Source organism: Elephas maximus, chromosome 27 (genome assembly GCF_024166365.1).
Source record: "Elephas maximus indicus isolate mEleMax1 chromosome 27, mEleMax1 primary haplotype, whole genome shotgun sequence".
In the NCBI taxonomy this organism is placed as follows: domain Eukaryota; kingdom Metazoa; phylum Chordata; class Mammalia; order Proboscidea; family Elephantidae; genus Elephas; species Elephas maximus.
In genome coordinates this window covers 2,435,343-2,462,905 of record NC_064845.1, presented here as the reverse complement: position 1 = coordinate 2,462,905, position 27,563 = coordinate 2,435,343, and the positions used below count along the sequence as shown (strand labels likewise).

General features: G+C 44.0%; 1 protein-coding gene across 1 annotated transcript in view; it reads left to right on the top strand.

Annotated features, from left to right (window-relative positions):
- ITGA9 (integrin subunit alpha 9) overlaps positions 1–27,563 on the top strand; it is a 393,719-nt gene that overhangs the window by 327,301 nt on the left and 38,855 nt on the right. The window contains exons 24-25 of the mRNA XM_049870897.1: positions 23,036–23,161; positions 24,747–24,866. Coding sequence (XP_049726854.1) covers positions 23,036–23,161; positions 24,747–24,866 — 246 coding nt within the window. The remainder of the gene's footprint in view (positions 1–23,035; positions 23,162–24,746; positions 24,867–27,563) is intronic.

Genomic DNA, 27,563 nt, shown 5'->3' with positions numbered 1-27,563 from the left:
GGTTCGCTGGGTCAGGTGTGACTCGCGAGACTCATACAGTTCTCTATTTAGGCCTTCTGGGACTTTGAATGGGCAGGGCTTTCATGCTGGGGATTCGGGTAACTTAGTGGTGGTTGAACTCACTCCTGTTAGGAGAAACCAGCATTCATTCTGAGTATTGCACTAGGGAGCGACCCTAAGGCCTGGTGGCGTTACCTCCTCACCCCACACACACTCTCAACCACCACCATTCCCGGCCTCGGACAGGCTGCTGAGCAGCAGGACACCAACTGGAACTTTTAAAGCAACTGAAGCCCAGAGGCTTCACTGCTTCACTTTATTGCAGTCCGTCTACAAGATGAGCCATTCAGCAGAGGCCCTGAGTACAGAGAGGGCTAAGGAACATGTCTGTCTCAAGAGTTAGGCTCACAGAGGGGAAAATCGTTCAACTTTGGGTGGTGGTCCCACTCCAAAGTTAAGTTTGCTCACAGTGTATGAAGATGCATGGGAAGGGGTGGGAGGTTTGTCTCAGACCCCAAGCGTCACTTGCTGAGGCTGAAAACCCGTCTGTGTGAGCAGCTTTCTCGCGTGGCAGGAGAAGGCTCTTGTTAATACACGAGAGGAAAGAAGGCACATTTGATGGCTCCCAGGGAGTGAAAAACTAGAACCGTACTGCAGGTGAAAGTACTGGGTCTTTCAGAGTTCTGCACTGTTAACCCAGAAGAGACCTGAATAAATGAATGCCCAACATTCCTTCCTCCTCCTGCAAAACTGCCTGAAAACGTTTACCTCTCTGGCTTGCTCTGTCCTTGCTACTGAGCGTTGGGTCTAAAGAACTGACCTGATTTCCAGGAAGTAACACAAGGTGGAGATGAAGGATGATCTTCCGAGGGGATACGTAAATGGCTTTGCCATCAGCCATCATTAGGATATTTGTAATAATGTGATATTTATATCAATGTCCACTAGGACGTTCCAAGTTGGTGCTAGGATTTATATTTTAGTATACAGCTTTTCTCTCTCTCTCTCTCTGTTTCATGCATGCACACCAAACAGGATTGCTCATGATCTAATTTCTACCAAAACAAGTCAGTTCATATGGGGCTTTAATTAATATACAACAAGGATGTCCATATCCGTGTGAAGAAAAGATGCACCTGATATACCAGTGACTACAACAGAAGCTTAAATTTATTCAGACAGAAATAGAGGACTGAATTGTTTTCTGCAAGGATGATCTAGGGAAGCTTGTTAATAAGAGTGGTGTTTGGGGCCATCAAATGAGTCGTATATAATCAAAAGCCAAAGAATGGAGAAATTTCTTGTGATTGACAAAAATTAATACCATTTATTGAATGCCTACTCTGTCTCAAAGCTTTAATAGCCTTTTTCACATGCTGTCAATCCTCACAGCATCTCCATCAGGTAAGGCCATTATCCCAAGTTGAGGAACCAAGACTCAAAGGCTTACCCAACTTCACGTAGCGTAAGTGATAGAACTAGGATTGTAGCCAGGCTGTCTCACTCCAAGGCTCATGTGGTTCCCACTGTGCTGTACTTCACGCCCCTCCTGGGATGCTGCCCACTCCCCAGTCACCAGCACAAGCTCAGTCAACATAACAAACAGATGACGAGCAGACCACCACGAATCACCCACTAAATGAGGCAGCTACTGCAGTCAAAAGAAGAACTAATTCTAGAGGTGAGATAAGACAACAGAAGAATATTTTCAGACTAAGCAAGATTGTTGTCTTCAGAGAGATGCAAAAAAAAAAAACACAAAACTGTTTTTCCATGAAACGGAATAAACTAGAGATTTATAAGTTTAAAATTTTGATCATCCAAATAAAAACTTTAATATATGGATTGTGTAGTAGAATGGATATACAGTGAAATCTGTGAGAGCTGGAATTCAACAGGACTGCCTTGTTTTTCTGGGTCTCACTAGTTTCCCACCTTTAACAGGGTGCATCTCTTTTCTCTTGCTCCTTTTAGTGGAAAATATTTGAGTTTTTCTTCTCTGACAGGTTTCCACCTTACATAGGTTCCAGCTTTCACAGGTTTTACTTTCATACAAACACACACAAACATATATGTGTCCCATTGCCATCGAGTCGATTCTGACTCATAGCAACCCTATAGAACAGAGTAGAACTGCCCCATAGGGTTTCCAAGGAGCAGCTGGTAGATTCGAATTGCCGCCTTTTTGGTTAGCAGCCGTAGCTCTTAACCACCGTACCACCAGGGCTGTACATATATGAGCAGTGGTGGCACAATGGTTAAGCACTCAGCTGCTAACTGAAAGATTGTTGGCAGTTTGAACCCACCAGCGACTCCTTGAGAGAAAAGTCCTGGCAGTCTGCTCCCATGAAGATTATAACCTAGGAATCTCTATGAGGCAGCTCTACTTTGTCCTATAGGGTTGTTATGAATCAGAATCTACTGGACGGCACACAACAATATATGTACATATATAAACAGTCAAAAAATCCCTGGCACAAACAGTTAAGTGCTCAGCTAGTGGCCAAAAGGTAGGCAGTTCAGACCCACCCAGAGGCACCTCAGAGGACAGGCCTGGAGATCTGCTTCTGAAAATTCACAGCCTTGAAAACCCTATGGAGCAGTTCTCCTCTGCTCACATGGGGTCACCATGAGTCGGAATGAACTATACAGCAACTATTGTTGTGTGCCCGTTGAGTTGATTCCAACTCACTACAACTTTCTCAGAGTAGGACTGCCCCGTAGGATTTCCTAGGCAATAATCTTTACAGGAGCAGATTGCCAGGTCTTTTCTCCGATGGAGAGTCTGACGGGTTTGATTTGCCAACCTTTTGGTTAGCAGCCAAGCACTTAACCACTGCATCACCCAGGATCCTTCAACAGCAGCTAACAATATAAAATCCCAGATGATCTCAAGGCAGCAGAGATGGAAGTGAAAACAAGCCAAAATGCTTGCTTGGAGGAAGAGTTTATTTATTTAACAATTACCAAGGCCTTGATAAAATATAAAAGTTTAAACATGTAACAATGTTAGGGGTAACTTAGAAAGGAAAAAAAAAATGTAGGACCTCTAAACCATTAAAGAAGACTTCAAAAAAAATAATAATCCAAAAAGAAAGAACTCATGAAGAAAAAAATAAGTAAGACAGCAAGAATAAGTCCAAGCATCTGAGTAACCACAGTAACTGTAAATGGATTAGATGCCCTAATAAAAGGCAGAGACGCTTAGGGTGGGTTTTTTTTAAACGCAAGCATGAGTTATTTACAAGAGACAACATAAAAAATGGGAAATGCATCTAAGATAGATAAATTCTAACAAAAAGAAAGCAGATATAGCAATATTAACAGCCAATAAAACAGAATTGAGGCCAAGAAAATCCACTAAATAAGGCAAAGAAATGTACTTCAAGGTGATTAAAGATACAGTCCACCAAGAACTGGTAACATAAGTGAACTTTTATCCAGCCAACAGCAGAGCTATAAAACATACAAAGCAGCACGTGATAGAAATAAAAGAGAAATGGACACGTTCACACCCATTTCAGTAAAATCATCAGACAAGTGGCATAAAACAATGAGTATTTGTGTAATGCAACTGTGATCTCAGAGAGAGCACGAGACGGAAAGGATAGAATGTCAGGGATTCAGTAGTGCTTTTTCTACTTACCATCCATGGTAACCTTGAGGAAATCACCTAAATTTTCTAAGCTAATTTTCCCCATCTGTAAAATGGGCTAATAATAGTGACTACCTCACAATATGAGAATTGAAGAATGTGTATGAAGCAGTCAGCAGAGTTCCTAGCGCATAAATAAGGAAATGCATGTTGTTTTCAAACATATGTGAACATTCACAAAAAAAAAAAAAAACCAAACCCAGTGCCGTCGAGTCGATTCCGACTCATAGCGACCCTATAGGACAGAGTAGAACTGCCCCACAGAGTTTCCAAGGAGCGCCTGGTGGATTCGAACTGCTGACCCTTTGATTAGCAGCCATAGCACTTAACCACTGCGCCACCAGGGTTTCCAAAGGTACCCACATATTGCATCACAAAAAACAAATCTCAATAGAATTTTAAAAAAGTAATACAAGCCACGTTTTCTGACCACAGTGCAATAAATTTGGAAGCTAACAGCAAAAGATTAGCTAAACAACCAAAAACATGTCTACTTGGGAATTTCAAAACACTCTTTTAAATGACTTTTGGGGTAAAAATAAATAAAGTTGAAGGATAAACAATTTAGAGGTGAAAGCATGTTCATATCAAAACTAACGGGGCATAGCTGAAACCTACACAGAGGAAACTTTGCTACTTACTTGTAGAAATCAGGCAGGACTGAAAATACAGGAGCCAAACTGACAACATAAAAGCTAGAAAAGGGCAATAACATAAACTCAGCTCTAAGAAAATAAAATGAAGGTATTATTAAAGATAAAAGCGGAGGTCATGAAATAGAAAAAAAAAAGTAGCCCAGGTCAATAAAACCTAAAACTGGGTCTTCTTTGTCCAGTAAAATAGAGAAATCTAGAGCAAACTTGATCAAAAAATACAAAAGGGTGATGACAGCAAAAAAACAGCGTTAGAGATGACAGGACTAACTATACTCATATGAAGATTTTTAAGTTTATACAATATTACTTTTCACAATTTTATTTCCACAAGTATAAGAACCTCAAAGAAGTACATGAAATAGAAAATCCAACTAGACCAATTGTTTTAGAAAAAAAAATCTAGCCAAAGATCTACACCTTAAGAAAGCACCGGACCTAGATAGCGTTACAGGCAAGTTCTACCAGGCTTTCAAGGAACAGATCATTTTTATGTTCTATGCGCTGTTCCAGAGGGTAGAAAAAGATGAACATCCCATTCCAGGAAGCAAGCATCACCCTGGTGTAGAAACCATAAATGGAGAATGGGTACACTCAAAAAAAAAAAAAAAAAAACCGGTAGCACATACTTACTCCGAAAATAGGTACAAAAATTCTGAATAAATATTTGCAATTTTATTCCTATTAAAAGAATCGTATATTGTGAGCAAAGTAGAATTTAATGCAGGCATACTAGATTGGTTCTCCATGAGGAAACTGATTAATATTTATTTTATTGCTATTGAAGGTCAATGATGGTTCATTGGTAGAAGTCTCACTTTCCATTTGAGAGACCCAGGTTTGATTCCTGGCCCGCGCACCTCACGCGCAGCCATCTGTCTCTGGAGGCTTGAGTGTTGCTGTGATGGTGAACGTGTTTCAGCAGAACTTCCAGATAAGACAGACTAGGAAGAAAGGCCTGGCAATGTACTTCAGAAAATCAGGCAGTGAAAACCCTGTGGTTCACCACAGCTCTATCCACAATGGATCATGGAGATGGAACAAGGCTGGGCAGCATTTTGTTCCATTTTGCATGGAGTCACCATAAGTTGGAAGTCAACTTGATGGTGTCTAACAAGAACCTATTTAAAGGAAATAACCAGACGATGGTTTCTAAAAAGCCAGAGATTCAATTCAGCATTCATTTATGATTTTTTTTTTTAATTATAAGGAAGACATAGAAGGAAAATTCTTCAACCTGACAACGGTCATCTACCAGAAACCTGTAGCAAACTTCAGTCTAATGCTGAAACATTAGATTATTGTCCATCTAAAAAAAGGTTTTTTTTTAAGAAAGGAGCAAGACATGAGTTTCTACTGTAATCTTTTCAATTTAGTAGTGTTGGAGTCTTAACAATAAAAAGAAATGAAAAACATTTATTGGAAAGAAAGAAATAAAAGTATTCCTATTGAAAACATGGTCTCCCTAAAAAATCTAAGAGAATCAAATGACTGAATATGAGGCCTTGTGAATGCAAAAAGTAAAAGCTGGGGCTGACTTGTAAACTGTCTGACCGTTGAATGCATTCACTAAGCCTATACAGAGGCATCAGCTAAGGTGGAAATCTGTACCTGCTCCAGGTGTTTAAGCACGGCCTATGACCAATCATTGACTGCCCACTAAGTTGTACTTACCTAGGGGCAACTCCTAGGAAACCAGGCTTAAAAATAAAAAGTTTAGCTAGTAGTAGGGAACCCAGGGTTGAGTAGGGAGAGTGTTGACATGTCATGGGGTTGTTAATCAGTGTCATACAACAATGTGTGTACTAAATGTTTGATGAGAAACTAGTTCGTTCTATAAAGCTTCATCTAAAGTTCAATTTGAAAAAAAAAAAAAAAAAAACAAGCAGGGACATCAATAGCTATACCCTTCAGGGGAAGCAGACACTACAGAATTAGTTCAGGGAAGTCACTCAACAAAGGAACAATAGCAACAATAATTACTGCCCCCAGGAGGTGGGTTCAGAATCTGGGGTTGCTGTATTACCTAAAATGTCCAGTTTCAACAAAAAAAATTATGTGACGTCCAAATAAACAGATGTGACCCAACTACAGAAAAGTAAACAATCCATAGAGACCGTCACCAAGGGGTCCAGATGTTGGACTTAGCCAACAAGTACTTCAAAGTAGGTATTATATATATATTTAAACAACCAAAAGGAACCCTGTTTAAACAATTAAAGGAAATATGATAGCAGTAACACATCAAATAGAGAATTCCAAGTAAAAGATGAAATTATAAAAAGACTCAAATGGAAATTCTGGAGTTGAAGAGTAAAATAACTGAAATGAAAAATCCACTAGAGGAGCTCAGGAGCAGATCTGAGCTGGCAGGAGAAAGAATCAGCAAACTTGAAGATAGATCAATAAAGATTATCTGAAGAACAGAAAGAAAAAAGAATAAAGAAATATGAGCAAAGCCTGAGAGGTCAGTCATACAGCATAGACTATGCCAGCATACGCATAATGGGAATTCCAGAAGGAGAGGATAGAGAGAAGAGAATAGAAAAAAAATTTTGATTAAATATTGGCCCAAAACAGTAGAGGTGTATGTTGTTGTTAGTTGCCACCAAGCTGATTCCAACCCGTGGTGGTCCTATGTGTGCAGGGTAGAGCTGCTGCAGAGAATTTTCAAGACTCTGGCTTTCTGGATGCACATCGCCAGGCCCGCGTTCCACATGCCTTGTAGCATCTAGTGCAGCCCTGGTCCAGAGGAGGGATCAGGAAGGATTCGGACTTTCCTCCATATCTCAGTGAGTTATGCTGTTCCCTCTTCCAGACCTAGGGAGATGATGGAAAGCTTGCGAGGGGCTCAGCTACCACAGCCAAACTTTGCCGCCCCTAGGTTGCTACAAGCCCAGGACCCTGGACTAGGACTCAGGAATCCCAGCCCCTGGTGCCAGCTCTGCTTCTAGCTGACTGGGTTCACTTTCCAAGACCTCAGCCGCCTCCTCAGGTGTAAAATGACCAAGGTCTTCAAAGTCCTTCCAGTCCAACGTTCTGAGATTCTCTTTGTGGAAGTGTTTTATATACAGACATTCAGGGTCGGGGCCCCAAACTGTCACACAGGAGTGTAATGGGGTCTTTTTTGCCTGTGAAGGCCTTGCCAAGTCTGTGGTTCCTGAGAGTTCTCTCTCCCTTAATCTTAGCCCTATATGGCTTCTCTCCTTTGTTATGCCAGCTGCCATGCAGCCCCATGTGGTATCCAGGCCGGACATCCAGGAGCCTTGGCCTGTGAGCTCATTAGCACTCACTCTAGGGGAGTTTCTGCCACAACATGAATCATTTATTTCATTGGCAAAAGCAGTTGACAGTGATTTTTGAAGCTGGCTGGTTGCTACGGCACATTTCACATGAGGAAAGCCCTGGGTTTTATGACCTTGTTATGCATGGAGGATAATTGCAACAAGAAATCTCCCCTGCAGCAGGCTTGCCCAAGGCTCAGACTTGTACACAAGCCTTGTACATAAAGCAATCCAGCAAATAACCCAAAACGAAATTGAACAACCCACAATTTTGTTTTTTCGCCCTGGTGGCACTGTGGTTAAGCTCTAGGCTGCTAACCAAAAGGTCAGCGGTTTGAACCCACCAGCCTCTCCAAGGGAAAAAGATGTGGCAGTTGGCTTCTGTAAAGATTCCAACCTTGGAAATCCTACGGGGCAGTTCTGCTCTGTCCTGTAGGATCGCTGTGACTCAGAGTCCACTCAGCAGCAGTGGGTTTGGTTTACCACTCTCTCCTATCAGAAGAGAGAGGCATGCTTCTATTTTTCCACCTCTCACTTTCCTTTTTTTTTTTCTGTAGAAATTTGAGGGCTTACGCTGTACCAAATCAGCTCTCATCCTGGGTGTGAGGTTCCTCCTAACAAGAATTCAATCAAGGATTACAAACTGTCTCTAGTAAGAGGAGGTGGATTTATAACCCTTAGGCCTAGGTGGATTAGGGGGATTATGTGATCTGACCCTCTGCCTTTGGGAGGACTATAACCCAGACAACTTCCCAGTACTGCAGGACCATGTTTCCAGCAAGTTCTCTTAGTTAAGCCATAAGCCATTCTAGTATCCCTCAAATCCTGTTTTTTATGACTATCCTCGATTCTTTATGCTATGACTTCCTCCTGACCACCTCCCAGCCAAAATGGAAAGCAGTTGCATAGCTCCCTCTGTAGAGAAGTTGAGCTATTACTTGGTCATTCTTCCCACTTCCCTTCCAAAAGAGTTCGAATTCCTTTCGGGTCCCCCCCCCATCTAAGGCCATTCTCTTTGATCTATCCATATTCCTCAAGTAGAGATATTTTGACAACTTCCATTAACCCCACACCAAAATCCAAAATTGAGCACCAAAGACTTGATCTCTTTATCCAACCTTAAAAACCAAAAACAGAAGCAAAGAGACACGACAGATGCAGGGAAGACAGCTGTGTGCCCTGTGAAGAGAACCATGTGCTGTGTGAAGACCGCCGTGTGTTGTGTGAAGACAGCCATGTGCCATGTGAAGATAGCCATGTGCCGTGTAAAGACAGAGGCGGAGGTTGGAGTTACGCTGCCACAAACCAAGGAATGCCTAAGGCTACCAGCAGCTGGAAGAGACAAGGAAAGATCATCCCCTAGAGTTTTCAAAGAGAGCACAGCCCTGCTGACACCCTGAACTCAGAGACTTCTAGCATCCGTGGTTATGAGAGGATAGATTTCTATGGTTTTAAGCCACCCAGTTTGTGGTACTTTGTTATGTTGAACTGAACCACACCCGTTGCCGTCAAGTCAATTCCAACGTATAGCGACCCTATAGGACGGAGTAGAACTGCTCCATAGGGTTTCTAAGAAGCAGTTGGTAGATTCGAACTGCCAGCCTTTAGTTAGCAGCCGAGCTCTTAACCACTGCACCACCAGGGCTCCTTATCCAACTTTATCCCATTACAGACCATTATCACTTGGGCAATGAGGACCTGGTTTATTGTTTGAGAACCTGCCAGCTTCCAATCCTGATATTTTTCTGTGTAACTCTCAGAGACATCCCTGAGGTTCTCTGTAAAGAGATCAACAAGGAGATCCTAATGACCAAAACCATGAGGTCCATATCTCTGCATGACTACCAACCCACCTTTCCAGGCCATTCTTACAACATCCCCTACCCCCACTTCTCCTACCCCAACCTCAACCTTGTCCTCCAGCTGCACTGGACCATGAAGGTTGCTGAACATACCCACCACCACTTTCCTGGGTCTCCTGACCTCGCTAGTGGCATCTCCCCTCCCTCTGACTGTGGAAAGTTCACTCATTCCTCAAGACTCAATTACACACATCCTCTTTTCTTCCATCATGCCCTCCTACTTACCTTCCCAAATGGTCCTGCCTCAGGGTCTTTGCATCTGCCTCTTCCCTCAGACATTTGCTTGGCTGGCTCCTTCTCATAATGCCGGTCTGAGCTCCAAGGCCATCGTCTCAATGAAGTCTTCCTTGACCATTTTAGCTAAAGTTATTACCCCTCCCATCTCTGTTCCATTTCCTTGTGAGTGATTTTCTTCATAGTACTCATCACTATCTAAAAGGACTGTTTTTATTTGTCTGTCTGCTTCCATGAGATTAAAAACTCCACAAGAGTAAAGGCCATGGCCACCTCGTTCTCTGTGTATCCTTGGTATTTGATACCAGGGATATAGTACGTGCTCAAATAAGTGAAAGAATTGGCTGCTTCTGCTCTGTGGATATCACCATTAGACTTCTTTCTTTCCGCCAGTAGGGCAGGAAGTGTGTCTCGTAGTCCTAGGATCTTGGGAAATTTGTGTTGGAGTGAAATCCCCAAATAGAGACATTTTGACAACTTCCCTTAAGTTGACTTAATTTCAGTGTGACAATAATTAAAAAAAACAAAACTTTAAAATAAGGAGCTGAATCACGTATCAGGAATGAAGATTTCTAAGAGCAAGTGCTTCAAAACCTAAATTCCATGAACTTTTGGTCACATGCTTGTTCGTATTCTCTCTCTCACACCCACAGACACACACGCTCATCTGCTAATCTCAGCAATGGCCCCGAGCCATTTTTTTCTTTTTCTTCTCTCTGCACATGGATGAATACGAGCTGAACGGTCAGGTTCCTGGAATAGGTCAGGATTAGGTTTGTTTTAAAATTCTGTTCTCAACAGTAGCCAAATGCTTTTAAAAAAAGGAAGATGGCTGATTGAATTCTAGAACAAGAGTTACGTTCCTGCACTCTTGGTCAACGTTAATTTTGGCCAGAGGGAGAAAACGTGTGTGTTTCTGTACATAGATTATACTCAACGCCCCCTCTGGTAGGTAGGGATAAACTTCAGCCTGGGCCATCCATGCGTGTGTGACTCAGAGGCTGCCCCCAGCCTGTGTGGACAGAGAGGATAAATCGAGCTAGTGGTCCACCACCCTGCTGGCTGAAGGGCGCCCAGCCTTATCAAGGAGCCTGGGTGTCTTGTACTCACCACTGCCATGACATCTGGAAGCATTAACGCTTGGTTGCTGGCTCATGGGTCTGTTGGAATGTCGGTGCTTAGGTGCCTGGTGTTTTCTGGTCTCTGGCACCAGTAGACCTTAGAAGTTTAGTTCATTCATTCTTTCATTCGTTAAAAGTGACATGACACAGAGCTCCGTCATTGCAGGGTGATTGGCTGTTACCGAAGTCAATAACAGGATAAATAGTTCATCAGCCACTGCAGAGAAACACATGGTTCTGATTTAACATGCTCAGGACGAATTGTGTATGCTTCAGAAGCACAGAAACAGGAAAACTCCTTTCTGACTTAGGCACAAAGTTTTCTGACCAAAAGGAACTCCTCGACATCTTTGGACACTGAGGAGTAATTATTTCCCCAGCTGTCAGGACCCAACTTAGCTTACTTCTCTTTAATAATCTAAGTTTACAACCCAAAGCATATTCCAGGCCTCCTCCCATGAAGTTCTTGAAACCTTAGACTTAATGAATGACATCTATGTTTCCCTTGTCACTGCTCTGTTGTATATATTCTCAGAGAAACGTGTAAGAGGTTAGATGGTGGCATGTGAAACGTGGCATCCAGAAAATGCTTATTTACCTTTTGATAAAAGCATAATAATAAAGCGATACATCTGATAAATGTAGAGATAAAACAGTGAATCAATAAGTATGCTACTTGATCCTTTAACATAAGATGTTGTTGTGCTGTCAAGACAATTCTGACTCAAAGAGACCCTGTAGAACAGAGTAGAACTGCCCCATAAGGTTTCCTAGCTGTAATCTTTACAGAAGTAGACTACCGCATCTTTCTTCCATGAAGTGGCTGGTGGGTTCAAACCCCCGACCTTACGGTTAGCAGCTAAGCACTTAACCATTGTACCGCCAGGGCACCTTTTAACAAGGCTTCAAACTGGTTCTGCCCAGTTCAGTCATGGCTGACAAAGCCAAACTGGAACGAACCCGAATTTTTAAAATGTGGGTGAAGCAGAATGATAAGTGAAACAGGAAAAATTGCAGGTCAAAGCCCTGCTAGAAACTTTATCTCCTTCTTAGAAAACAAAGGCAATGTGCTTAGCAACCAAGTCTCTTGACTGGCAGAGTCAGAAATGGCAGTGCCCCTCTCAAAGATGGCGGCTGACCACACCACTTGGAATGTGAGTCGCCCTCCACAGTCCTGTCAGTAATCCAGCCCATGATGTCAGGCTCCTGAAAGGGATCGCTACACCCCTTCCAAGTGCCCCATTCCAGGGCTTCAGCCCATAATTTTTCCCATTTCACTTCACCCAAATTTGGGTCTATTTTGATTCCGTTTTGTCAGCCATGACTGAATCAGTTCAAACCAGTTCAAAGCCCTGCTTTTAACAAGATAGATGTGAGCTTTTTCTTTACCATAAATGGGTACAAGAGGTAGACCCAGAATATAAATAAACTGATACTCATGGAACTTTTCACAGTGGTGATCGCCTTCAGGGATGGGGTCGAGGTTGTGGAAAGCAAGTATTTTATGAAGAAGATAATGTTCATTGGAGAGAAGGCATGTGGAGTTTTACAGTTTTCAAAATTACGATGTTTTCAGGGCTTTTTAAACTACTTTTTTAAAGATAATGTTCTACATCCTACCTTGGCGAGTAGCCTCTGGGGCCTTAAACGCTTGTGAGTAGCCATCTAAGATACAACCATTGGTCTCTTCCCATCTGGAGCAAAGGAGAGTGAAGAAAACCAAAGATTCGAGGAAGCAATTAGTCCAAAGGACAACAGCCCACATGTTGTATCCCATATGAGGAAGCTACTGACTCATTTATTATCCAAATCAACTGCCTACTCTGCTTCCAAAATGTTTCATTATCTGTGAAAGGAAAGCATGTTTTGGCATGTATGTCAAGTGCTCAGATAACATATTTATGTCTTGCATTACACTAAGGAGAACCTGAACACATCTGGAAATTCTTTTGTGTCACTTGTTTGAAAGTACACCCCATCTGTATCACTTTAGCTCCAGTTCAAGGCCATCACCATGCTTGTGAAATGGGCCTCAACTGCAGGACTTGTCTTTCTCAAGTTAAATATAAATGAGTCTGTTTTACATGGCAGCCTGGTGGTGGCCTCTGCTCCTGACTTTCTAGTGTGTTGGCCAGTCAACATCCACAGGAGGAAAAGGGTAGGAAGGGGAAGCCATTATTTTAATTACAAGTTTTAACCAAACCATAGAGGTGATGGGAAAAAAAGGCATTGGCCTTTATTATAAGAAGTGAAAGTTTTCGTGAGATAATAGCAGACTCGTACAGAAACTAAAACTGTCCAACAGATATGCTCTCCCTTTCCTCTGGAAGGACCTTTGCCCCTTTATTTTCTGTTTTAGTTTTGGTCTTTTCAATTTGGTCTTTCAGACTCATGCAGATTTTCACAGTGGTGATCACCTTAAGGGATGGGCGTTGTGGAAGGCAAGTATTTTATTTAGAAGACAATGTTCATTGGAGAGAAGGCATGTAGAGTTACAGTTTTTGAAGTTATGATGTTTTCAGGGTTTTTTATTTTTTAACTACTTTTTAAAAGATTTGTTCTACATCCTACTTTGGTGAGTTGCCTCTGGGGCCTTAAAAGCTTGTGAGTGGCCATCTAACACACAACCATTGGTCTCTTCCTGTCATGAGCAAAGGAGAGTGAAGGAAACCAAAGACTCAAGGAAGCAATTAGTCCAAAGGACAACAGCCCACATGAACCACAGCCTCCTCTAGCCTGAGACCAGAAGAACTGGATGGTGCCTGGCTACCACTCCTGAATGCTCTGACCAGGGACACAATAAAAGGTCCTACTTAGAACGGGAGAAAAACGTAGAACAAAACCCAGATTCATAAAAAAGACCAGATTTACCTGTCTGAGAGAGACTGGAGGAACCCCTGAGACTCTATAGCCCTAAGACACCCTTCTAACTTGGAACTGAAGTCATTCCAGGAGATCACCTTTCAGCCAAATAATAGATAGGTCTATAAAGTGAACAATAACACCCGTGAGGAATGTGCTCCTTAGAACATCAAATACATGGGACCAAAAGGGCAACATCTGCCCAAAAGCAAAGATGAGAAGGCAGGAAAGGGCAGGGAAACTGGACAAATGAAAATGGGGGAACCCAGGGTGGAAGTGGGGAGAGTGCTGATACATCGCCGGGACTGCAACCAATGTCAGGGAATAATTTGTGTATGAATTATTGAAGAGGAAACTAAATTTCAGCGTGAACATTCACCTAAAACACAATAAAATGTTTAAAAAAATTTTTTTTGGCAGTAAACAACACTAGGCTATTCTTTTTTTAATAATAATATTTTATCGAGTTTTTGGTGAAAGTTTACGTAGCAAGTTAGGTTTCCATATGACATGTTCCACACAAATTGTTTGGTGATATTAGTCACGTTTATCACAACGTGTCAGTGTTCTCTTAAATTCTGTTCAGTTTGTCCCCTTGCCCCAGCACTCTGGTTTGCCTGCCTCCTTATCTTCTCATCTTTGCATTTGAGTAATTATTGATCTTTTAGTCTCATATCAATAGTTACTAAGTACTAATCTTACGGGTAACGTCCTTTATTTTGTGTCCTGTTTCACTACAAGGCGATCTCAGGGGTATACGCTCAGTTCTAGGTTAAAAGAGTATCTCAGGGCGATAGTCTCAGGGAGTCCTCTGTTCTCTACTGTTCTAGTTTGTCTGGCTTCTTTTTTTTTTTTAAAGAATCTGAGTTCTGCGCCATATTTTTCTCCCATTCTATCTGGGACCAACTATTGCAAGCCCAGTCAGAACAATCAGTTGTGGTAGCTGGGCACCATCTAGTTCTTCTGGTCAAGGCTAGATGAGGTCGTGGCTCAAATAGACTTGTTTCTTCTCTGCGCTTGTTGACCTTCTTCCTATTTTTCTCTTGGCAAGAAGAGATCCATAATTGTGTCTTAGTCCATTCAAGACCTCAGATGCTACTAACTTCACTAGGACACAGGTCATGGTTTTTGTGACCTACTATGCCAGTTGACTGAGTTGTCCCATGAAACTATGGTCCTAAGACTAGGCTATACTTAAACTTGCTTGTCTTACTCCATCCACAGGTTCAGCAACAGACTTATTTATGGGTGGCTGTTGTATGGTTTCATTTATCCCTTTTCAATTCAAGAGAGAACATGACTCTTTATTTGAGCACCGAGGCTAGGAGGGACCGTCTAAAGTTAGAGCTTTGTACTAACTTACCTCTTGTTGTTGTGATCATCAAATGTTTATCCACTCTGGATTTTTGTCTATCTATATGAATCCATAGCTGCAGGTTTAGGTAATATCGGAAGATCAGAACTTGCCAACTCGTAAACAAGGGAGACCCTTTCCACAAAACAAAAGGAATCCGTCACTCTTCAGAGGGGTACTCCAAAGGATGCCTTTCAGGAATCCCTGTTACTTTTAGATGGTATGATGCACACACACACACAAATTGTTTTCTCAACCTGTTGAATACACTGATAACATAAAGGTAGGCGTCTCCAGTAGTAATGAGCTTTCTAAGATTGTTGTCACTGTTTCTTTGACTTTACATGAAATAATGTCATTGCCCTTGAAAAATTAGAGTAATACTAAGTAGAGCCTTTGAACATCCACCCCCTCTGGGTTATTCTGGGTCTTCATTATTACAGTATCTTGAAATGAATGGTGATACTGTACATGAAAACATTTGTCTTAGAATGTATTATTAAAATAGTATCATCTTTTACTGTTCTTTGGTCAATTCCAAGAAACAATAGTAAATCACAGCAATGTGGTTTAACATGAGATATACTGTGAAGTGCTTTACAAGACTCCACAGTGATTGTGTATCACAGTTTGTATTTTGCTGAATGGAAAATACATAGCTGTCTTATCTTTCTAGCAGTAAATGTCTCTAGGTCAGCCTGATTACCCAGTTAGTATCATTTCTTGGTTATTTTATGTGTATTATTTTTATTTCAAGCCTTGGAGTCCTAGACTTAATATCACCAAAGCCGTTGTGGTAAATGTCCAGCCAGATGGGGACTTACTGTCTTCTGATGCCTTGGTTCTGAAGGTAGGCAGCAAGTAATTGAATTAGCAAAGTAGGCATTCAAAACATTCCAGGGTTTTCAAGCTCAGGTGGCGTGTGAATGCAGAGAAGCAGGTGGCAAGTCAGGGGATGGGTCATGTTTACCCAGTTGCCATCAGCTGTGGTTTGTGTAACATGATATGGAAAAGCGTCCCAGGGATGTAATGGAGAACATAAGGTCAATGATTAACTGATAAATGTGAGTTAATGTGAAACATATGTCATTCCGAAATGAAACTATGCTCCCTTAAATCCAACTCAATTCAACAAACATGGTTTTTAGATCAAACTTTACCCAAGACTCACATTGGCAAAGACCACAAGCATGGATTACAGAGAGTACTGTTGCCGGTGAGTTTGTTCATCTGCTGAATTAATCTTCATTTCTCTTTTACTGGCCACATACTGCTCTCAAGGAGCACCAAGCCAGGGACACTTTCCAAATAACAACCCTCACCATCCCTGGAATCCCAGCCAGCTGGAGTATAGTCAAGGGCTGGGATTGGTGCTGATAGAACAGGAGACATCTGTGCCTTAGCCTGTTGAAAACAGACCAGTAATACCATGTGCCTGAGGTAGAAATTGATTCCTTATTGTTGAGACATCCATGAATGAATGCTGGATGGATGGGTGGATGGGTGGGTGGGTGGATAGGTGGATGGATGAATGTATGAGTGGGTGGATGGATGGATGGATGGATGGGTAGATGGGGGGTGGGTGAGTGGGTGGGTGGGTAGGTGGCTAGATGGTTGGGTAGGTGGATGGATGAATGTGTGGGTGGGTGGATGGATGGGTGGATGGGTAGGTGGGTGGGTGGATGAGAGGGTGGATGGATGGATGGGTGGGTAGATGGGGGTGGGTGAGTAGGTGGGTGGTTGGGTAGGTGGATAGATGGTTGAGTAGGTGGATGAATGAATGTATGAGTGGGTGAGTGGGTGGGTGGATGGGTGGGTGGGTGGGTGGATAGATGGATGGGTGGGTGGATGGCTCCCTAGTTGTCCTTCTTATAGCATTTGGCATCCTTCCTCCTTGTGCGTGGCTGGCTCCTGCCTGTGCCTTGAAGACACTGATTGTCAGCTCTGTGTCTGCAGGCTCCCGGGGTTTCTCCCATTGTATGTTTGTGCGGGTGTTGGTGTCTTTGCCTGTGTATGTTTGCTGTTCTTCATGAGGTATGACCTCTGCTATAGCAGGGTCAAGAATGCAGAACATGGCAGGGGCTGACTTGCTGGTGGAGATACAAATTTGTAGACAAGATTTATGATCATAATAGAAACCCTGCTCTAAGGGCTGCAAGCAGATGAATTATGAGATCGTGGTCGGGGCTGTGTTTGGGCTTGAATGTGTAGACCAGCCGCTGTGCAGCCTGGTTGCAAGGGGAGGAAGTAGATAGAGCAGGAAGCATCCTGGTAGGGACTTTGGAGGTGACGTTCCTTCTACAGTCAGAGTTATCGATATGTGGCAGGTTACTTATCTTCTCTGGGCCTCAGCTTTCTCATCTGTAAGTTGGGCATGATATTAAGGAGACCAAATGTTCCTGATTTCCTGACACATGTCCTGACTTACTGTTCTGTCTGGTTGACTGCCCCATTTTATCCTCAGAAATGTCTTGAGTTGGACAAATAATATGGTCACCCTGGTAATAATAGTACCCTCCACACATGGGTGTGTGAGGATTCGATGAACGCCAAAGCCTTTAGAATAATTCCTAATGTAAGGTACAATTCCTATTTTGATCTGAACTCAATGTAGAGACAGGGCTATAGGCAACTGGAATTGGCTTTCAGGGTGATGTGCTTGGGGCTCGAGACTTAGAAACAGATCAGAAGACTTTATTTTTTGTGTCTTCTGACTTTAGTCCCGGGGCAGGGAGTGTATTAGAGCTGTCTGCTCTATGGACTTGGGGAAGACTGTCCTCTCTTTCACTCTGGGTCAGCAAACATCTCTGAGAGGCCCCTTGCCTGTACAACATAGAAGCATTAGACATCCCTTTTCCACTGGGGCCTGAGAGTGGTGATACTCCAAACAAATGGTCAATTCCCTTTTTCCGTATCGCGCCCATGGGATCAGCCCCAATTCATGCTTCAAACCCAGTGTCCCGTGAAACGAGGTCTTGCCAGACCACCAAGGGTGAACAGGGGACATTTCATCCTCTAACAGGCCTAGGACCCTGGAGATTTCTAACCATGAAGGCCCCCTGACCGAGGCTGACCCCAACTCTACCACCAAGTGATACCCACATTCTCCTTGGGTTTCCACAGTTTCCAATGGTTTCCCACATCACGACCATCTCTTGGTTTCAAGTTGCACAATGCTTTCCTTGGGGGAGGAGGGAGTGGGAAAACATGGCACAGAAAACCCTCAGAGCTGCCCTGGCAGAATTCAGCCTGGACATGTTGTCCTGTGTCCACATGTCCTTTTGTGTGTGGGCAGTAAAGTCCTTTTGTTCAAATTCCAATAGACATGGACCTCTTCCAGCACTCAGAGGTCCTGAGAGATAAGCAGCCATGTCGTGGGAAACATTCAGGCTCCGATAGTCTGGAAAGTAAATAAGAAGTGGACGACGATGAGCAGGGAGCAGCGTCCCAGGGAGTCGTGGGGCAGCCAAGGAAATAAAGCTGCTGGATGTTAGCTGGGTGTTGCTTGGGTTGTCTGCTGTGCTTCGCCTTGACTTGGAGCAGAGAGGGTGATTAAGACCAAGTCGGAGTGGGGGGCACACAGTGGTCAGCTATTCCTTATCTTTATAATGTGAGGTTAGGTGACCCTGTGCTCTAGCAGAAATGTGCAGACAGTCCCAGAAGTATGGAAGTAGCAACCAAAGACTACCTTAGTGACCAAGTAGCCTGATGTCCTAATTTTACAGATGAGGAAACTGAGGCCCTGGAAGTGCCCAGATTGGCATAGCTGTAAGGAGGCAGAGTAGGGCTGAAGCCCCAGACCGTTGAGTATTTATCAAGGGTATTTGTGTCGTAGAATTCCTTAGCTGAGCACCAGCCCTGCCAGTAACAACCACATGACCCTGGATGAGCACAGACCTCAGGGGCCTCTGGTTCCTATCTGTCAGCCGAGGCAGGGGACCACATGATCTTGGAGACGTTGCCTTCCAGAAACAACATTCCATGATGCTGTGTTCCTCTCTAGCTCAAGAGACAGCGTGGAGCCTCCCAGCCAGCAGGCACTTTGATCTCCCACAGTCTGTGCAGAAATTCATTTTTTTCCACAGTGGCAGGAACGGAACAGCATAGAGGGCACTGGGATTCTAGGCTAGTGGTTCTTCCCCTTTGTGGGGGGCTAAGAATGGGAAAGGATGGTTTCTGTCCCCTCCACCACTTCCTCGTCCCAAGAGGCAGTGCAGGGAAGTGGTTGGTTACAAGCAGAGCTCTGTGGGTGACCTGTGTTCCAACCCTTCTCTGCTGCCTACTAGCTGGGAGGCCTTGGGCCGTCATCTGGCCTTTCTTGCCACTCAAGTTTCTTCATCTGTAAAATGGGGGTAATAAAAAGTGCCTTATATTTTTTTTTTATATGAAAACTGAAAAACCAAACCAGTCATCGTGGAGTCAGTTCCAACTCATGGCGACCCTATGTGTGTCAGAGTAGAACTGTGCTATGTAGGGTTTTCATGTCTGTGATCACCAGGCCTTTGTTCCGAGGCACCTCTGCGTGGATTTGAACCGCCAACCTTTCGGTTATAGTAGCCAAGCACTTAATCATTTGCATAGTCCAGGGACTCTACCTGGTGCTTTGTAGGGCTGTATAAATGTTAGGTGTGATTCCTGTGGCTGTCACACACGAATCTATCCAATGTGCATAGAAGAGCCAAACCTCTGATGACCTGACCAAGGATTGAGCTGATGAATTTTAACTTAGAAACATCTACAACAGGATTAGCTGGTCTGAGTCAGGCCCCTGCAGCACAGAGCAACCCGTAACTCTGCCCTGAGAAGGGACCACTCTGAACCTCCCAGAGAAACATCGTTTTCCTGACTGAAGTGACTCCCATGTGACCACAGACACAGTCTCCACTTCTCCAGGTGCCACTGGCGGAGGATCCCATGTCCCATCAGATCACATCTCCTCGTTGTCATTACCCCATTAACAGGCGCCCCAGAAACTCCGGGCTGGGTGGGGAGAGGGAGATGACATTCGGGGCCATGTCTCTGCCCCGCCAGGTGGCACTGAGGCTTCAGTTGTTCCTCACCCCCTCACCCGGCCACTCAGCTCCCGCCCTCTGCTGACGTCTGGTGGCCAGGATGGCGGCACCAGGCTCCCCACACCTGAAGCAGATCCCAGCACCAGACTCCCCACACCAGAAGCAGATCCCAGCACCAGGCTCCCCACACCTGAAGGGGATCCCAGCACCAGGCCCCTCACACCTGAAGCGGATCACAGCACCAGGCTCCCCACACCTGAAGAGGATCCCAGCACCAGGCCCCTCACACCTGAAGCGGATCCCAGTACCAGGCTTCTCACGCCTGAAGCGCCAGTTTCTAGAACAAGGAGACGCTCTGCCCCGACCCCTGATTTTAATTAGGAATGGATGTATCCGCCAAGACTCACGAGTTCTCTAAACCCAGACCAAATGTGTCTGGGTGGCCAGGCCTGGTGATCTTCACAGGACATGCACACCCCAGGGCTGCAGAAGGAGGTGCTCTCCCATTAGTCTGTCAGCAAATGTCCCCTCCAGAAGACAAACAGGGAAAGCAGAGCCCCCAGGCATCAGAGTGAAAAAAGTGGGAACTAAGTCTGAGCACACACAGTCAAGTTCTCAAACGCCCAGTGAGCATAAACGTGTTCCATCCATGAAGGACCATGTTGTGCTGGCGAGTCGATTCCAACTCATAGTGACCCTATAGGACAGAGTAGAACTGCCCCGTAGGGTTTTTTAGGCTGTTTTTTTTTTTTTTTTTTTAATCTTTATGGGAGCAGATTGCCAGGTCTTTTTTCCTGCGGAGCCTCTGGTGGGTTCGAACCACTGACCTCTGAGCCACCAGGGCTCCTTGTGATGTACCATTGGTGCCCAAATATAGGGCAGCACCCCAATAACACACCTGCACTTCCATACCAAGGTAAATTTAACAAACTTTTTTGCCTTTAGGGTGGGAGCAGGCGGTTAGCTGGACGGGGCGGGAAGGAAACTTTCTGGCATGATGGACATGTTCTGTACCTTCACTGGGGTGGGGGTTACATGGCTGACTTCACTTGTCAAACCTCATCAAACTGTACCCTTAAGGTCTGTGCACTTTAGCGAATGTAGATTTTACCTCCATTAAAAAAAAAAAATGACATCGTCGACTGTCTCTTTATGATATTTAATTTCATCGTGTACTTGCATATTTTAAATTATGCAAAAATAACATGTCAATTTTATAACATTACTCTTTCCCACTCCCAGATTTCCCGAAATTTATCAATTGTGTGCCTTTTAAGGTCAGTGGCTATCATTACTAAGCCACTTTTGAGTCCGCGGTTTTCCAGAGCGTATCATCTTCAGCTCGTCGAATTTACTTGAAACACAGAGCTTTTTAAATCCACGGTCGAGGTGGTTTGATGCTGAAATTTCATGGCAAGACACAAATACCTGTTTGCATAGCACTGCAGCCCTTGTTTTGTTTTGTTTTTTATGTGTCTAATAAGTGAATATTCATCATCTCCACCATGGGAGCCATTGCTTGAGCTTTAAAATATTTGTCACAATTTATAACAGTCGAGGCCTGGAATGATCAGCAAATTGGCATTAAGTCTGATTGCCTTCTTTCCATCAGCTCCTTCTGGTGACCTTTAAATGCATCTAAACCGACATTGATAAAGACCATTTCAGGCTGGTGTGCCGAGCTCAAATTTTGTGATTCAAATAGAGTCATTGAGAGAGTCCTAAATTATGAGAGATTTTAACAAACTATATTGGGCAGCACCCTCTTTTCTAATAGTTGATTTGGGGAAGTAAACCATCTGGTTTATATAGTAAAATCTGGAATGTGTTCAGTTCAAAAATAAAATAGAAAGTTATTTAGCAAATTTAGGGGTGGGGGCTCCTGTTTCATGGCCCATTATTAAAAGATTAACATTTTTGCTTAAGTTATAAGTTTCTTTATGTAAAATATTAGTTAAAGCTTGCTCCCTACCATGAAGAAGTTGAGGCATTCTTGAATAAACTCAAACACACCGTATTTTGCTCAGGCTCACCAAAGGCGGGAGAGTTTAGTTCCAACAGATGAATCTGGTTAAAAATGGGCTCGGAAACACAATCCTAAATAGTGATTAACAATTGTTGCTCTGTGGCCCAATCTTAACTCAGTCCTGTTCAGTCTTTGGCTCTGGTCAGTGTGATACAATCAGATATAAAGAAGACTTCGCTTTCTCAGCCGTTCCTAAATTAGGCATCGAAAACAGTGTCGTTCTTAAAAGAGTTAACATGGAAGGCTACACACCATTGTTTTATTTTGTTCATTTTGTTTTTAACGTCGTGTTGCCCTTACTGTCAGATGCAAAACCAGACGATTCATCAAGAGCTAAGGAGGAGTGAGTCCCCGTGGCTCGGTGCAGTGGCTGCCCATATGTTGTTTTTTTTTTTTTTTGGTAGCACAACCCTGGTTTTAAATGACATTGTAGGTGGTTCAGGCTCTGGCTGGAGCAGAGATGGGGGCCCAGAGCAGTCCTATGGGATGCCCTTTTTAAGGTTTGCTGTCAGAAAACCTGGGTTCAAGACCTGGCTCCCTCACTTCCTGACTGTAATTTTCAGCAAGTGACTTACCCTGAGTCTTGGTTTCTGCATCTGGACAAAGAACATTGGTGCCAATCTGAGAAATTGACAGAGGATGTTTGTAAATGTGCTTTAGACAATACCAAGTGTAAGGTTTATTTTGTTCTTCACTCTTAAACCGTTTCCTAGTCGCATCTCGGTTGCATCTTGTATGCCATCTTACCTCATTATTTAGGGACTTAGGGTCCACATTTTCTGCTACTTGGCTCTGTTGATGCTACAACTTCTACCTTCCAGCTTTTCAGCTATTATTGTCCACTGGAGAAGGGATGAGGGACAGAAGTTTAATTTGGACTCTACCACTACCACCTCTCCAACAGGGGACCCCAGCTCATGGTCTGTTCCTGGGACTGACCACACTGACAGATCTCTTTTCATTCATTTCCAGGTGGGCCAAGAAAAGGGAAACTGCTCTTTCCAGAAAAATCCAACCCCATGCATCATCCCTCAAGAACAAGAAAATATCTTCCACACAATATTTGCCTTTTTCACAAAGTCTGGAAGAAAAGTCTTGGTAAGAATTTGCTTAATGGCTGTGGTGACATGGGTGGTCCTCGGTAGGAAGGCAAGTTCTGAGATGAGGGGTCAGTTTTCTGTTGGGCATTTATTAGTTCCCAAATGTGGTTTCAATCAGCTGACTTACAAAGTCACTAGGACTGTGGTCAACTCCTGTTTTCCAGCCCGAGGTTTTGATCAGTGTTAAATTTACATTTCAAACACCAGTGCCTGGAGAAGGATAAACCTTTGCAACCCACCAAGCACAAACTAAAAAGTTACTCCAACTAGTTTGATCCTAAACAAGAGTGAAGTTTGTGGTGCAATCACTCTGGAAAACTTGTTTCAGTATCTGATAAAACTAGACATATGTATACCCCATGGCCCAGCAATTCCACTCCTGGGTATACTCCCAAGACAAATGAGTACTTGTGTCCCCAAAAAACATGGACAAGAATGTTCACAGGAGTGTTATTCATGATAGTTCAAAGCTGGAAACAACCCAGATGTCCGTCCAAAGGAGAATGACTAAACAAATCATGGTATAGCCATGCACTGGAAGATTACCCAGCAGTGAAAAATAGCCAGTTACTGTCACACACAAAAACACATGTGAAACTCACAGACATGCTGTTGATTAAAAGAATCCAGAGACAAAAGGACATGTACTGTAAGATTTATCTTGTAGGAAGTTCAAAAACAGGCAAATGTAATCCATGGCGGTAGAGGGTAGCGGTTACACTGGAAGGATACTGACTGGGAGGGGACATGAGGGAGTCTGCTGAGGGGCTGGAAATGTTGTACACCTTGATTTGAATCATGGTTCCCCAGGAGTGAACATATATAAAATGCATCAAAATGAACACTGAAGTTTGTTCTTTTTTACTATCTGCCAGGTTTACCTCAGTTTAAAACATCAGTGAGGGTAGTGAAGTTAGAATCACAGAGCTTTCTCGCAGCACCCTTTCGCCCTGTCTGTAGTTCGTTCCTTTAGCCGCTTAGCCCTCTAATTTGCCCCGTCTGAAAACAGGCACAAAAACTTGCCACTGCCCAGGCAGGAACTACACAATGATGTAGGAATTACATCCTCTGTTCAAAACTCGTGAGAATAATGCTCTTGGAAAATGTAAATGTGTTTCTTCTTAAAACATATATACATTTCTCCTTGTGAAATCCAAATTTTTTGGTAGGATTAACTGATGAGCAGCTTTGTCTCAGCTGCTTCAAAGTCTATTTTAAAGGCACGCTCAGACTAAGTGGGAAATCCTCAGAGTGCCCTCTGGTGATAGGAAGGAATGATTGCGCCTTCCTACCAATTTTCTCTGCCTAGTGGAGCCTTGGTGGCGCAGCGGTTAAGAGCTCAGCTGCTCACCAAAAGGTCAGCAGTTTGAACCCACCAGCCGCTCCTTGGGAACCCTATGGGGCAGTTCCACTCTGTCATACAGGGTCGCTATGAGTTGGAATTGACTAGATGACAGCGGGGTTAGTGTTGCCTCCCGTCACCAGGAGGATAGAAGCTGATGGGGCCCCCTGCTTTATAAGTCGATGTGGATTTGTCTCTGTTCTTACTACCATTTGACAGGTCTCTAATTTTTTCTTCTCAGGACTGCGAAAAACCAGGAATATCTTGCCTAACAGTGCACTGTAACCTTAGCGCTCTCGCTAAAGAAGAAAGTCGTACGATCGACGTTTACATGCTGCTGAACACAGAAATACTGAAAAGGGTAAGCTCTTAGGAACTGCGCTCTCAGGGTGCATTTAAAAGCATTGAGTTGGTTTCCTCCTCAAACTCTGGCTTCCACTTTTACAACTTCTCCGGCCAGTGCCATTGGTAATCCCGCTGCTAGAGGGTGGCAAGGGAAGATACCAGCCCCTGGTACTCACAGTGAGGGCGGAGGGCCAGCAGATTGGCATCACCTGGAGCTTGTTAGGAGTGCAGTGCCTTGGGCTCCACCCACCCCAGATGTACGGAGTCAGCGTCTTCATTTTAACAAGCCCAAGAGACAGAAAGGGCCAGAAATGTGTTTTGTGCACATTTAAGTTTCGCATACTTGAGCTAGTATCAGAATCACCTGGAAATCTTGTTAACCCACAAATTCCTGGGGTGGAGTCTGAAATTTTACATTTCTGTAACCTCCCAAGTGATACTGATGCCACTGATCTGGGGACCACACTTTATCTTGTTCTTGTTGTTGTTTTTTAATTTTTATTGTGCTTCAAGTGAAAGCTTACAGATCAAGTCAGTCTCTCACACAATAACCCATATACACCTTGCTACATACTCCCAGTTGCTCTCCCCCTAATGAGACAGCCCGCTCTCTCCCTCCACTTTCTCTTTCGTGTCCATTTTGCCAGCTTCTAACCCCCTCTACCCTCTCATCTCCCCTCCAGGCAGGAGATGCCAACATAGTCTCAAGTGTCCACCTGATCCAAGAAGCTCACTCCTCACCAGCATCCCTCTCCAACCCATTGTCCAGTCCAATCCCTGTCTGAAGAGTTGGCTTTGGGAATGGCTCCTGTCCTGGGCCAACAGAAAGTCTGGGGGCCATGAACACCGGGGTCCTTCTAGTCTCAGTCAGACCATTAAGTCTGGTCTTATGAGAATTTGGGGTCTGCATCCCACTGCTCTCCTGCTCCCTCAGGGGTTCTCTGTTGTGTTCCCTGTCAGGGCAGTCATCGGTTGTAGCTGGGCACCATCTAGTTCTTCTGGTCTTAGGCTGATGTAGCCTCTGATTTACGTGGCCCTTTCTGTCTCTTGGGCTCGTAATTACCTTGTGCCTTGGTGTTCTTCATTCTCCTTTGATCCAGGTGGGTTGAGACCAATTGATGCATCTTAGATGGCTGCTTGGTAGCGTTTAAGACCCCAGATGCCACTGTCCAAGGTGGGGTGCAGAGTGTTTTCTTAATAGATTTTACTATGCCAGTGGACTTAGATGTCCCCTGAAACTATGGTAGGGACCACACTTTAGATCAGGAGTTGGCAAACATTTTCTCTAAAGGGCCAAATAGTAAATATTTTAAAATCTGCAGGTAACATGGTCTCTGTCACAACTACTCAATCTCTGTCATTGTAGCACCAAGGCAGCTATAGACTGTGCTCAAACAAATGGGCATGGTTGTGTCCCAATAAAACTTTATTTACAAAACAGGCAGGGGGCCAGATTTGGCCCTCGGGTCTAGTTTGCCAGCCCCACATGTACACGTCGTCTTGTTTCACAGAAGGCCAACGTTCAAACCTCTGGTCACTCTGCTATCACGAGTTTATCAAGTATGGTTCATAAAAAATATCTCAGTTAGTGAGTTGGTAGCCCTGGAAGAATCACACGGATTTACTATGATTTATTTTAAGATAAAAAGTCCTGGTGGCACAGCGGTTAAGAGCTCAGCTGCTAACGGAAAGATCGGGAGTTCGAATCCACCAGCTACTCCTTGGAAACCCCGTGGGGCAGTTGTACTCTCTCCTGTAGGGTTGCTATGAGTTGTAATCAATTCGACTGCGATGGTTTGGTTTTTTTCGGTTTTGTCATTTTAGGATAAGAACTGCTTGGTATGAGAAATCACTTCCAAGAAGAGGCTACAGAGATAATTACATAATGAAGAAAAAACAAAGTACGGTGTTAGCCTTAGAGAATGTATTTGTTTTCCTTTGAAAGATTAAATGTGGTAGCCCATGTAAACCCCGTTAGTGTGTGAGTAAATACCCTTAGAACCCATCCCATGGTTATTTTTTAAATTGGCCGTGGCTGTAACATGCTGACCTGAGAACACACCACTTGGGGGATGTGGGATGTTTTTACCCACTTATTTGTGGTTGTTGCATCCTCTCACGCCCACAGAGACCTGTGCCCAGTCCTGGTCTCCCTTGTTTGCTTGGGAGGGAAACGGGTTTGGGGAACGTTAGGTTATGCCTCTCCCTTTCAAAGCACAGTGTTGGGAGAGAACCAGGAATGCATCAGAGCACCGCTGGCCATCCTGCCATTCCAGAACGGGGTCTGGTCTGGAAGTCCCATGGCACAGAAAGTGGCTTCCTGGTGTGAATCCCAGGTCAGGTTGGAAGGACCCTGATTCCACATATCTACCCATCCTGCCGTCTCCTTGACAAATGGCGCTGCTGACAGTTTTATTTCCCGTGCCATACCTGCCACCGTCAACAGAGCCCTGATGGCGAGAAGTCACTCTGATTTCTCCTTTCCCCTCAACCCAGATGGCTGCTGCTTGTACTCGGTCCTTTGCTCATAGCCGCAAGGGCTCTGAACTTCTTCGTGCACAGCTCTGTGGCCTGTCTCCTCTGTGTCTCTCTCAGTCACCATTGGTGACCCTTGGGCATGGAACGTGCCTTCCTAACTACTATCCCCATGGGCCACCCACCTCGGTACAGCCCCAGGAGAAAGAGATAAAAGCCATGGGTGTCATATGTGGGT